This window comes from Erpetoichthys calabaricus, chromosome 7 (assembly GCF_900747795.2).
Source record: "Erpetoichthys calabaricus chromosome 7, fErpCal1.3, whole genome shotgun sequence".
Taxonomy (NCBI): domain Eukaryota; kingdom Metazoa; phylum Chordata; class Cladistia; order Polypteriformes; family Polypteridae; genus Erpetoichthys; species Erpetoichthys calabaricus.
In genome coordinates this window covers 75,980,321-75,993,935 of record NC_041400.2, presented here as the reverse complement: position 1 = coordinate 75,993,935, position 13,615 = coordinate 75,980,321, and the positions used below count along the sequence as shown (strand labels likewise).

Genomic DNA, 13,615 nt, shown 5'->3' with positions numbered 1-13,615 from the left:
CCAATCCTAATTCTCCAGCTATTTTTTAAACAAGCAGATGACAGACAGTTAATTAGGGGTTTGGGGTATATTGGGGGGGGTGGGGGGTATGGGGTTAGGAGCATGCAGGTGTAAAACTACATAGTAAGAGATTATAGACTGTGTTAACTGGCGAGTCAGATGAGTTCAGTCTGAGTATGCACACACACACTGAATTCAGCATATCTAGTGTGTGCTTGTGATTGTTATCATCCTGTTATGTGCTAGTACCATATCCGGAGGTTTGGATTGTTCCTGCTTTGTGCCTAGTGTTTGCTGGGATAGCCTCCAGCCCCTCAGGATATCCAAATATCATCAGTTATAATTTTATTCAGTAACATTATATGACAGGTTAGAAGTAGAAAGAGACAGAGTTTTGTTTTTCTAAACAAAATTTTAAAACTGTAACACAGCATATATTTATCAATTTGCTAAACCTGGAATACTTTATGTAAAGTGGTAATCATTTGTAATGTTTGAATTAAGTCAGATATGCATTTAACATGTAGATTTATTGAAATGTTGCACATTTTACAGTCGCAACTTGTATTTTTCATTAGTCAAGACTAGGTTTTAAAAGCTCATGTCTGTATTAAACTGGTATGGTTGAAGAAACTATAAATATTATTTCTTTTTATATCTCTCCATCCAGCCATCTTTCTTTTTCCCTTGATTTCTGTTTTAGTAACTAGTTAGCCACACGTGAGTTTAGTTAGCCACATGTGAGTATAAAGAGAAAAAAAAAGACGACCTGCGCAACAGTATAGTGCTGATTAATCTGACTGGCAACTTTAAACTGGCCCCTTGTGATGGTGTGTGTGTGTCTAGTGATGAGCTGGAGTCCCATCCAAGGTTGGTTTATGACCTACAGTTTATATACTGCCTTTTCCCACACTGAGTTGCCTTTTAAGGATTAATAATGTAAATGTTTGAGTAATGAATCGGAAGGCTGCTACATTGAAACAATGAGAGACATGTTAAGTTTACATACAGTTCCAATTAACAAACCCTCTATGCAATAACTAAACAGAACAAAACAGAACAGAATACTTCCCTTGGCAGCCCTGAACTGCAAATTGCTGACTTTTTAATTTAACTGTATCTTGTACATGTGAGGCTAATTTAATATATACATGGTTAAGTGGTATTGCCTGTATATTTTTTTCAAGTCTCCTTACATAAAGACTTTTGATTATTTTTATTAATAATAATAACAATAATAATAATAATAACAATAATAGTAAATGAAGACTGAAGTTGATAGTGCAGCTTCCAAATTAGGTTAATTGGTAACTTAATTGGTAATTTCAAATTGTCTCTGTTGTACGTATTTTCATGAGGACTGGTGTCCTGTCTAGGCTTTTTTCCTGACTTGCACCCATTGCTGCTGTTGTCCCATGAGCCCAAATTGGATTAAGCAGGTCTGAGCCGTGTAACAAAGGCACTATATAAGCACCCGACCAGACACAGACTGGACATGGGAGGCACGTGTAAAAATAAATAAACTTTTATTTTCTTCAGCTGGGGGGCACGTCTTCCCTGTAATCCCCCCAGCCACAACACAGTCCCAAGCACAAACTAACACATCAAAACATTCCTCTCTTCTAACACCAACACCTCCTCAAGCTTTGTCCTCCTCCTCCCGACTCAGGTCGTTGAGTGGTGGTTGCTGGCTCCTTTTATGGCCCACCCGGAAGTGCTCCAGGTGTTTGATCACCTGTTTCTGGGTTGCACTCCCAGGTGTGGCTTAAGAGTTGTCCACTTGGGCTCAGGAGCCTCCTGGCAGCCACCCCAGATCCCAACAGGGCTGTGGAGAACTCCATCTCTGATGGAGCCTGCGGAAGGCTGAGGCATTGCTCCAACCCAGGTGGGCAGCCATCCAGCATTCAGGGGGAGGTATTGCACTGTCTAGGGCTGCTCCCCCTGAATATATAGTGAAGGGGTGTTCCGGCTGGGTCCGCCACAGCCGGTATATGTGTGTAATAACATTAGCAAGGACACTGATATTGTTATTGATGTGGTGATATGATGTAGCAATAAAGTGTGACAGAGTCCTGTCATTGCAACATGTAAAATATGTAATGAATTTTAAAAGATATGAAATCGTGCTTATAGCAAAATGTTTGAAACATTTAAAATCCTTAATATATAATATATATTGTAATTATCAGAACAGAATAATGCAAACCTGTGGCATTTTGTTTCCTCTTGTCTTTTGTACTCTCAGGGATACTTCTGGTTTATCAAAAATATTGTGGGTTTATAATCCCATTCCCCCAGCACCACCTACTGCAGATGCTTTCCACAGTCCAAGCTCTAAGGTTGCATCCAAGCTATCCTTAGAAAAAAATAAAAAAACAAAAATGGATATACTGTAAAAGCAGAGACATCTGGCTTTAATCTAATGTAATAAAGACTACCATGGAAAGTGAGCAGATTTTCCAATTCAGGGGCATAGGGAGTCCATGCAAATCCCATGTACACTGCACTATTTAAAGGGCCCATTTGGTGGAGTGTCATGCATGCATACATCTATATTTACCCAATTTACAGTTAACAGACAATCTAACCTGTGTTTGATGGACAGGACATTCCCAGCCAAACAAAAACAGATTATTACTCATAGAAGACCTGTAGAGGCTGAATGGTTTTTGTGTTTTGTTTTAGCTGTTGTCACAAAAACGAGACATACTCAGATGAAGGTTTGGGGCAGCCACCCGTATAATATGGTATCCTGGCTGCAAAGTCGTTTTTTTATCAAAATAAACAGCACTGATGTGCATACAACTGAGTCCAAAACAAGACTGAGGAATTAGGAAAAAGGGCAGGGTTTTAAAGGGAAGACAGAAAGTGAGGTCATAAGGATCAGGCCCATGTTCTTTAGCCATTGGTTCGAGCCGGAAGTGACATCAGAGGGGCCGGAGCCGGTAAGGTCTCCTTCCATTGGCTCGGTCCCGGAAGTGACGTCAAGAGAGCCAGATGGAATCTCCTGGGAATGGTCTACAGGAAAGAGAGAAAAAGAGTCAGTGCACTCTGCCAGCTCCCAGCATGCCTCAGAACTGCCGTCACTCAAGCCCTTTAGCTGCCTCCCATGTGCACGTGTGTGACACTGTTTAGTTTCTTTTATTCATTTATATCCTTTAACTTGTATGATTCTGCATTAGGAGGATATCCTCTCTTGTGATAATATGTTGGATTCCTGGTGCATTTGTTTTCTTTTCAAAGCTCAAAGTTTTAGGGAATTTTCTACTTCAGTCTAAAATGATCACAACATATGTGCATTTATGAAGTACTTTTATGCAGTGAAATCATGCATATTTTAACATTTATTGCACAGGCAGATGAAGTGAGTTGTTCAGGATCATCCAGTGAGTCAGTAGTGTTGTTTCTACGTAGTTTTAAGTCATATACACTATTTACATTTTATACTCAAAGAAGGTTTTTATTTTCTTCATTTTCCATAATGTTAGACGGGACAAAAAATATATATTAAGAATACCATCACATCCCAAACATTCAAATACAAAAGACAACATACTATGTATAGCTTCACTTTAAAAGCATACATAATGTGCTATGGTCTAAACTTTGAAATTATCATTTTGTAAGGAGATTCTGTAGGTCAAGCAATACACTATGATGTAAGGCCACTTTAAACCAGATCAGTATTCTTAGTGTGTGCCATTTGTACTAAGCAGCCTTGAATGTTATTAAATGTTTTATTCTGCTGTGTGCATTGTTAGCAAGCAATGTGACACTTTACCATACTATTACGACAGGCAGCTCACAAAGCTTGGTTACAGTTACAGAGAGTACTTTATGTGGGCCACTGCAGTCCAGGCTACTCATTTAGCAGCCTCAATATGCTCTGCCTCCCAAACAGGTACATTGTGAATGAACTCCTCAAGCAGATTGTATAATCTGTACTAACAGCTTTTTTTTTACTTCTTTATCTTATTCATTGTAGACTAAAACAACCAACCAGACTTTCCCAAGTGAAATAAACACAGCAGCGCTATACAGTATCTACCACTTGTTTCTGCTTTTCTGATTGGACAGACAGTGCTTTCACATTTACATGCCACCAAGAATTTGATTCCATTATCGCCAAAGCAGCATAGAGCAATGATGATAAATCTTATCTAAGTGACAGCTAGAAACAGTGATAATAAATCTCAGTAAATGACAGTGTCATATAAAACCATTCAGAGGAATGATGATAAATCTAGCTAAATGACAGTACTTTATAAAGTGTTACCTTTCTGCCTGTTTTTGTTTGCCTTTGTATTTGATTGTGGAATAAACCAAGTAAGTAACAAGTGAGAACGTTCTCTAATTCACATTTTATCCCCAATCCACATTTTCATGATATTCTTCATAACTCACTAAATCACATTTAATGTAATATGTTCCTAGTCCCCACTGAACTGCTTCTTCTTTTAAGCTTTTATTCTTTAGCTTTGCAGCTTCAAAAGCTGTGTTGTTTGAATGAACCATTTGACTGTAATGTATAATATTTGACAAGATGTCAGCCCATCTGATACTTAAGAAAAATGAGAGAAGCGGCCGAAATCAACCCTGTACTCAAGGTCAATAAATTGGTTAGTCTCATATAACAAAGGAAAACATCCATATATCTTTCTGTCTGCTAAGTGCAGTCTTAGAGTTGCAAGGAGCCAAAGCTGATTCAAACATTGAAGTAGCATTTGGTGCAAGCCATCCAGGTAAATAAACAAATAAAACACATATATCTGCCACATTAAGCATTTTGGCATAATTGCAATTGTTTTATGTGTATGAGTATATGCAAAGAATATGCTGCATTCTTCTCTTTAAGTCTCTGACTTCTTTTATACTGCATGACATATATATTTTATACTGTATGACATATAAAGTACTGTAAAGTAAAGGTTTATTCCTCACCAGTGACTCTTTAGCAAGATGCTTAAGCTTTGGCAATGCTCAAACTGAAAGAAAATGTGAATTTGATGGTGTGTATTCATTTAGTTCTTGTTTTCTTTGTCACCAAAACACCCAAAACTTTGAACTTGTCTATCCTATTCTGTAATAACATCTTTGCAGATTTTAATATCTAACAAGTTTTAAAGGTACATTTTAATAGTTAAGTCAGTGAAAAACAAAATAAAATTTTTCATTATAGTTTCCTGTGAGGACTCTTAATATCAACTTTACATGTAAACTGCCACTGTGTACACTTGTACTGTACATAGATCCACAGTATCTGTCTTCAGATGGACTTGCATCTTTTTTCTTGCTATTTCCTGCTCTGTACTTATTGCTTCATAACTAAACTGTTGCTCTCAACTATCCTACACAGACAGCATGAAAGTAAAATATAGCATTGAAGATGGTTTTAAGTCAAATATTATTTTTCCCCTTTTTATAAAAGAGTTATATTTATTAAATTTCTATTTTCAAACTAATAATTTGCAAATAAACACAGTATAAACCCCTCCTATCAGGTACAAATGGAAACTAATATACTGGATTAACACAATCACTTACAAGTACTCCATTCCAATTGCATCTTGTTTGTCATCTAACCTTCAATCTGTGCTTTTATTAATATACAGTATCTTTGTTTTAGGGCTAGTTTTTATATTATTTCTTTTCTCCCAGGGCTGAATATTTTTCAAAAAACTCACTTTTTTAAAAAAAAAGAACACAAAGCAATGGTTTAACACATCAACTCAACAAAAAATATTTATTTTTGACAAATGTTACTGTCTTGCATGTTGTATGAGCCTACATACGATATGATTTTGCATACATATCACATACATGTTACACAGCAAAGTATGATATCGCTCAAAGCAGCCAATTGCATGCATTGCCACATTGCACTGCTTACAATATGTGTTGCACTGGTTCCTCCTTTTCAATTGTCTGTTGCTGCACACAACACAGTCAGGTTTGTATTTTTTGTCCTCATATGTTACAGGAAAGAGGCACTCAGTCAGCTTGTCTGGTACTGCTCTTTGTAATGGCCTTTCTCGCTTTGCCAAAGGCAATGCAACATACTCTGCCAGCAAGCTGTCAATCACCTTCTTGCGGAAAACTGCTGAAGTCATAGTGCTGTCACTGTTTGTCTGCTTCAACAATATATAGCCATTTGTAAGTGCAATCTCATGCATGCGATGGTGCACAGTGTGGTACCACTTGGTGGACTTATGGCCGTAAGTGTATGACCCCAGCATCTGATACAGTCAATCAACTCCAGCCATTTTACAGTTATACTCCTAAAGTGCAACTGGCTTGTCCAGCTTCCTACCTTCTGGGTTTCCCTTTTGATGAATATCTTTCTCACATATATTGTTAGTGTGTACTGTAGAGAGACAAGTCACCCATTTGCCATCGTGCCATGCCACTGCCACCAAGTTTTCCACGCGCATGAAAACCGTATTGTCACCACTTTTCATCTTCAGCCTGTCTGGCTTCAACTGTGAAGGCATGTGTCTCCTGGTCACCCTCACTGTGCCACAAGCTCCAACTCCCCTGCTCTGGAGCTCCACGAACAATTCTTGTAACGTATAAAAATTGTCCATGTGCACAATATGACCCAAATGTTCATAGCCCCGAAGCAGCTCCAGCACAACCTGACTTGTCAAGAGACAGTTTTCTCTTTGAAAGGAATACTTTCCTGTATATGTGATTACTTTTAGGCGAAAACCAGTGTTTGCTTCTGCCAGTACAAAATCCTTTATGCCTTACTTTGTGGGCTTGTCTGGCATATACTGGTGGAAAAAAATGTGTCCCTTGTATTTTATCATTGATTCATCCACAGACAAATCACGGCCAGGCTGATAAAATTGTTTATATGTTGGCTCCACTATGTCAAGCAGGAGCTGCACTTTACACATGGGGTTTTAGCCTGGATCACCCCTTGGGATTTGCTTCTGGTTATCACAGAAGTGAATAAAACTATGCAGGAGCATGTACCTATTATGCGGCATAACCTATCCAAAGCCACCAGAGGACAAAGCACGTTTGGACCAATGCTCCCTGAAGTTCTAGTCCCATCTCTATTTGTAATGCCACAAAGCCCTTCATCTCGTCTTTTGTTCTGGGTTTCCACTTTGAAAAACGAGAATGCGGTGCAAGCGCAGTCTGCGATTCCAAAAATTGCTCTGCATACCTGTTTGTCTCGTCTGACAGTAGCTGAAATAGTGGTGGCTTAGTGAGATTACCGTTACTGAGTGGATAAAAGTACCAAATTTTGCATGGCTAATCATTAGGGTCTATGAAAGAATTTTAGCCTAGGAGCTCAAAAAAATTGCTTGAAAAAAATATAAAATTGCAGATATACCGATATCAATGAAAATTGTTGTGAAAATGACCAAAAATGACTGTACGTGCACTAAAAGAACCAGACTTTGACACTTTAAAGTCTTTGACAGAATCAGAAAGTCATTCACAAATACTTGAATAAACCATAAAACTGCAGATTTACCAATAGCAATGAAAATTGTTGTCAAAATGACCCAAAAATTACCGTCCGTGCACTATAAAAACCAGACGTAGTTACGTGAAACTCGAAACTTAACAGTCTTTGACAGAGTCACCAAGTCAATCACAAATTATTACATCACTATGAAATAGTTTTCAGATTAATTCTATTTGTTGCACATGCATTTACACAGTGGTGAGCAGTCCAGATTTGCATTACTGCATTTGCATCTGGTGCAATCGCCTTTACAGGAATTTGATCAGCTCACTGCAGGCCCTGGAGACTACAGGGAGAGTGGTCTATTGGTGGCACCCATGATCCTGATTCTGTCACCCATGCATAGCCCATTGGAGAAGGAATCAGTTGGTCAGTTTGTAAGCTTGTTGTCCAGATTCCTGCCTGATATACAACCCTTTGTACATGCAGAAGTAGTGCGTCCTGTGTAGGTGGCAGTTTCTCCATTGATCGGTTTGCATGACAGAAGAGTTCTCTTCTTAACTGATTTACAGACATCAAAAGGCTGCTTTTATCATACAGGATAACAGTCAGTCTTTCAAGTGTTTTGAATTGTACACAATCAGTACACTGCTCTTTGTACACTGTGCCAGCAATCCGTGTCAGCAGAGGCAAAGGACTCACGGCTCCAAATGGAAAGAGCTCAACGATCTGTAATACGACACCGAGCCCGTACTTCCCAGAGTCAGTACGTGGCGCCCAAGCACCCCAGAGTCAAACCCGGCGGCTTCCCAGAGTCAGTAGATGGCACCCAAACAACACAACCTGTAAACTAAACCTGCTCTAATCCTCTGTGCCAGCAGTCCGTGTCAGCAGAGGCAAAGGAGTCACGGCTCCAAATGGAAAGAGCTCAACGATCTGTAATACGACACCGAGCCTGTACTTCCCAGAGTCAGTACATGGCACCCAAACACCACAACCTGTAAACTACACTTGCTCTAATCCACTGTGCCAGCAGTCAGTGTGGCATATGTGAATCACATAACGGTAATTCAGTATTAAATGTAAGTTGAATTATGCTTCCTAACAGTAAACGACATCTACCTAACGACACAGCCACAGAACAACACAGACGAGACCGCATGGATAACAACAATACACGGGGGCTCCTACAACGCGCTTCAGACACACCGGAAGCAAAGACGTCACGGCTCCACAGAGGCAAAGGGGTCATGGCTCCAAATGGAAGGAGCTCAACGATTAGTAATGCAAATACGAGCCCGTATGGCTACGACCTGTAAACGAGGGACGCACCCACCCTCCATGATATTACATCCCTCCAAATATCGTAGGGAACAGAAAGTGATTGCCATTCCTGGATTTGCGATTCTTTCGAGAATCACAGGCTTGCTGGTCTGGTTTGACATGCACTTCAACAGGCAGAGTATCTATAGCCCTGAACTGGTCAACATTGGCCAAAAAGGAATGATATGCATCTGTTTTGTTGCCATTTGTCCTAGGTGTGTGCAGTGGACACATCAAAGGTTCAGCAGTGACTTTCTGGCAAATAATGCATCGATCCCAGTTCATCTCCATCTCCATCTTAAATTACTCGAACCTGCAATTAAGCACAGACACTAAATTACTATTGTATTTGGTTTATTGGTACTAAACAGTTTTGAAAAAGTCAAAACTCTAAATTCAGTAATGTTTTAAACTACCATCTACTACAATATATTTAATTTGGTTAAGTTATTTTTATCACATGCTGAGTTATTGACATTCCCATCAGGGTTATGTTAGGCCGATCTGAAACAATTGCGATATTGTACAATCCCATCAGGGCTCCTAGGCTAAAATAACTCTATTGAACTTAAGGAAGAACTGTGCCAAATTTGATGCTTTTATCCACCCTGTAACAGTACCCTTGAATCCAATCACCAAGCCACCGCACTAAAAGGCAGCCTCAGGAAAGAACAGCCTGAAGTAGTCCAGTGGCTGGTAATCTGTCATATCCAACAGCAAGCCATGCCGTCTTGTGAAGTCTGGTAGCCAGTTTGGCTCCCACAGATCAATGTCTGGGTATTCTTGTCACACGAACCTTGCTGTGGGTGCCTCGGCTGCGCGAATGCACTCAGCTGGCAGCCGATCCGCTGGAGCCAGTTCCTCACTCTCTTGCTCGATCTCCTGATCACTCTCAACAAAATCAGAATCTGAAAAATCAGAGTCCGAGTCAGCGATAATGCACAAAACATCGTCTGCTGAGTACTTTGTTTTCTGCAATCGCTTCGCTCCCTCGTGAGATGTTGATGCCATCTTGCCTTTGTTTACATTTCATAACTCACGCACACATAAGGATTAGATTCCAAGTCAATGAGTCTAACATTACTCCAAGCAGAGAGGGAATGCCTTTAATGTAACAGTGAGTTTTGTCGCTATTAACAGCTGATTGTCGCCCTCTACCCCTGGATGTCGACTTTTGTCGACATGCGCCCTCAACCCCTTCTGAAAAGCTGAGTGATAGTTGGAGAATTAGGGAAGTGAGCATCATCAGCCCTATTCTAACTGCAAATCCAATTAAATCAAATGAGGTGGTAGTATTCTGCATTTACACTAGGCATGTATGTAAATCGCCGTTCCTAGTGATGGGTTGGTGCACCTTCTAGGACTGGTTCCTGTTTTGGCAGCTTGCATACTGCTGCCTGGAATAGATTAAGTATGTTACAAAATGGATAGATGGATAGATACTGTAGGAGTAACCATTTAATCTGCATTCAGGCATGTCACTACTATTCCTTGCCTACTAGTTGAAATAGGGAATTTCCAAGAGAAAATGCTGTGGTTTTGCTGGCTATAAACTGATGTCTAAATTAATTGCTTGTTGGGTATATTTTTAACCTGGCATTTGGTAAAATAGTGTTATTGTGATTCAGCCACTAATAGGCCACATTAAGTTTAAATGAATATTGACTTCATGCTTCCCAATGAAGGTTTAAACAAGTACCACAGTATGTAAAGGTTATGTAGCCTTCTTGGACTGAATTATCACACTTTTCCAGTTTTTTTGTTATTGTTTTATTATTTTTGTATATTTCATAAAGAAGATTTTTGCTGGTGGCACGGTGGCGCAGTGGGTAGTGCTGCTGCCTCGCAGTTGGGAGACCTGGGGACCTGGGTTCACTTCCCGGGTCCTCCCTGCGTGGAGTTTGCATGTTCTCCCCGTGTCTGCGTGGGTTTCCTCCCACAGTCCAAAGACATGCAGGTTAAGTGGATTGGCGATTCTAAATTGGTCCTAGTGTGTGCTTGGTGTGTGGCTGTGTTTATGTGTGTCCTGCGGTGGGTTGGCACCCTGCCCGGGATTGGTTCCTGCCTTGTGCCCTGTGTTGGCTGGGATTGGCTCCAGCAGACCCCCGTGACCCTGTGTTCGGATTCAGCGGGTTGGAAAATAGATGGAGATTTTTGCTTTTATTTTTCATTGCTGTGCACTGATTTTGGCCAATTTTGTTTTGATTGAATTCCCTAATTTTAGAATACTTCATTATCACAGAGAAACTGTTATCTTAAAAAGTAATTAATAACCTTTATATATTGTATAATTATATGAACAAATTTATATAGTTTTAATGAAAGTAGATAGCATGGTTACATAGTGATATATGTGCAGCTGCCTCACAGCTACAAGAGACAGTATTCAAAAAATGGCCCATATACTCTGTGAGCAGAGTTGGAATGTTCTTGCTGTGTCTGTTTCCTTCCACATCTCATGGATGTGTTTTAGGATATTTGGCAACTCTAAATAAACACAGTCCAAGTAAGTGTACACTTTATTACCGTGTTTCCCCAAAAATAAGACGGTCTTATATTAATTTTTGCTCCAAAAGATGTACTAGGGTTTATTTTCAGGGGATATCTTATATTTATTCATGTACAACAATATATATCTATTCAAATACAGTCATGTCATCTTCTTCTGGAATATCGTCGTAACTCTCCATATTCAAACTCTGAATTTCAGCCTGAATTTCTTGCTACTCCAGCCGCTTTTAGGATCCTACAGGATTGATGTGCATGCTTCGATGTTTGATGAATGGTTCGATGTGGTGAAGCAAACCGCTGACATACAAATGCATTCGTGGTGCTTTGATATTCAAGCGCCGCATATTCCCCAAAGTAATGACACGATACATTTTAAAAGTCTCACATACCATCTTCTCTGCTGTCTTTTTTTTGGACCTTCACAATACCATCAGAATGTACGGCGGCATATTTAAGCTACAGAGGAAAAAAAATAAGGACATAATGAAAATGTTTTTTTGTGATTAAAGTGGAAATTTCAGCTTTAAACTTGAAATGTCCTCTTTAATCTTGTAGTTTACTTTATCATTAAAGTAGACTGTCGTAAACGTCATCTTAAAACCAACCCAGTTGTTAAATCGCTATGTGCTTCTGGGGCTTCCTCCTGACCTGACAGCAGCGGCAAGCAGCATTGCCACACAGAACACATTTAATTTATAATATTCCAGCTCTCTGCACATTTAGAATTCTTAGATTTATACTTGATATCACTTTCATTTTGAAATGCATTAAAAATATGTATGTTACATTTTACAGATAAATCGTTAACTTTGTTTAAACAATGAATACTGCTAATAGTTACACATATGGGGTGACAAGGTGGCAGAGCGGTAGCACTGCTGTCTCGCAGGTAGTCACGTCCATTGTGATCCCTGCCTGGAGTTTGCAAGTTTTCCTGGTGGGTTTCCACCAGTGTGCTCAGGTTTCCATCCAAAGACATGAAGGTTTGGGGATTTGATGAAGCTACAATAACGCAAGTGTATGTGTGTGCTTGTGTTCACCTTGCGATGAGCTGATGCCCTGTCCGAAATTTTGTTTCTGTCTTGCGCCGATGCTGCTGGAATGGGCGCATCCCCGAATTCATGGATGTAATCATTAAACATCCTTTTCAGAGAAATTGTGGCAAGGTGTCCTCAGAATTTAATTGATGTTTCGGGCACACATGTCGCATCACGTGAAGTATAAACGTGGCCTTAGGTGCCTTACTTTTCAGCTGACAATCTTGACTACGGCTTATTTTTGTGGTAGGGCTTACATTACAAAGCAGCCTGAAAATCATGCTAGGGCTTATTTTCGGAGTAGGTTTTATTTTCGGGGAAACACGGTACAAGTGTGGTCTGCAGTGGACCGATGCGGTGTCCAGGGTTGACTCCTGCTTTGTCCTCAGTGCTGTCAAGATGGGCAAGTTTGACAATGGATTGGCCATATATATCTTGTCTTGTACCCATTTCATCTATAATGGGTTCCTGCTGTCTGCTACCCTGACCTGGATAGTCAGAAATAAGTATGTAACTGGGTTTTGATCATTTCTAGCTCCTTAAGCTGAAGAACTTGTTACCATATCCATCTCACTTGGATTTATGTGACTTCTTATCATGGCAACCCTACTCTAGTAGCATAACTAAGGACATAGTAAAAGTGTGTATATTTGGACAGCATTGTGCCATTGTTACAAATTTGTCATGTTTTTCTAATTTAAATATATGCGTGGAGAAAAACATTTTTAAATCTTAAAGTTTTGCAGGAAATAATTTTTAGAGAGGACACAGCGAAGCAAGATCTGGGTGTTACGCAAAGAAGCTGTTTTGCAGTCCAGGGGAACTGCTTTCTGGCTGCTCTGACTGAAGGTATCTTTAAGGCTGTTTTCATTCATCTTGTGTTCCTGTTTGCTTGTAGCTCTGTACCAAGTGTTTGTGGTAATTAGTAAGTGTGTCTGTGATGTTTCTACAGTTTTGTTTTGATTCTTGGTACTGCATCTTGCTTTTGCATTGTATTTCTTGTGTCTGGAATGTAAGAAGTACTGTACATCAACAAAACAAATTAAAATGCAACTGGAACTATATTTAAATTCTGTTTTGTTGATAATCTTGGGCAGTTTGGCCTCAGCATGTTCCATGATGTGAAGACGTAGTATGATGTGATCTTTTTGTGGCAATCTAAAGGAGAACTTCAGAAGATATATGCTCTGTTCCACAAACTAGAAATGCATTGTAATCACAGTAAAAAAATAGTACTGTGACAAATCCCCAGGGCATCCATCTTCTTAATGTTTGTATGAGACAAATATAAATGGAGTGATGGAAAGACAATTAAACCTAT

General features: G+C 39.6%; 1 protein-coding gene across 19 annotated transcripts in view; it reads left to right on the top strand.

Annotated features, from left to right (window-relative positions):
- The window catches only part of celf4 (CUGBP, Elav-like family member 4), a 1,311,271-nt gene that overhangs the window by 1,115,310 nt on the left and 182,346 nt on the right, over window positions 1-13,615 (top strand). For 10 of the 19 annotated variants that reach the window (XM_051930108.1, XM_051930103.1, XM_051930106.1 and 7 more), the window contains one exon: window positions 13,033-13,143. The exons of the other annotated variants lie outside the window; for them this stretch is intronic. In XM_051930108.1, coding sequence (XP_051786068.1) covers window positions 13,033-13,143 — 111 coding nt within the window. The remainder of the gene's footprint in view (window positions 1-13,032; window positions 13,144-13,615) is intronic. 19 annotated transcript variants of the gene reach the window in all.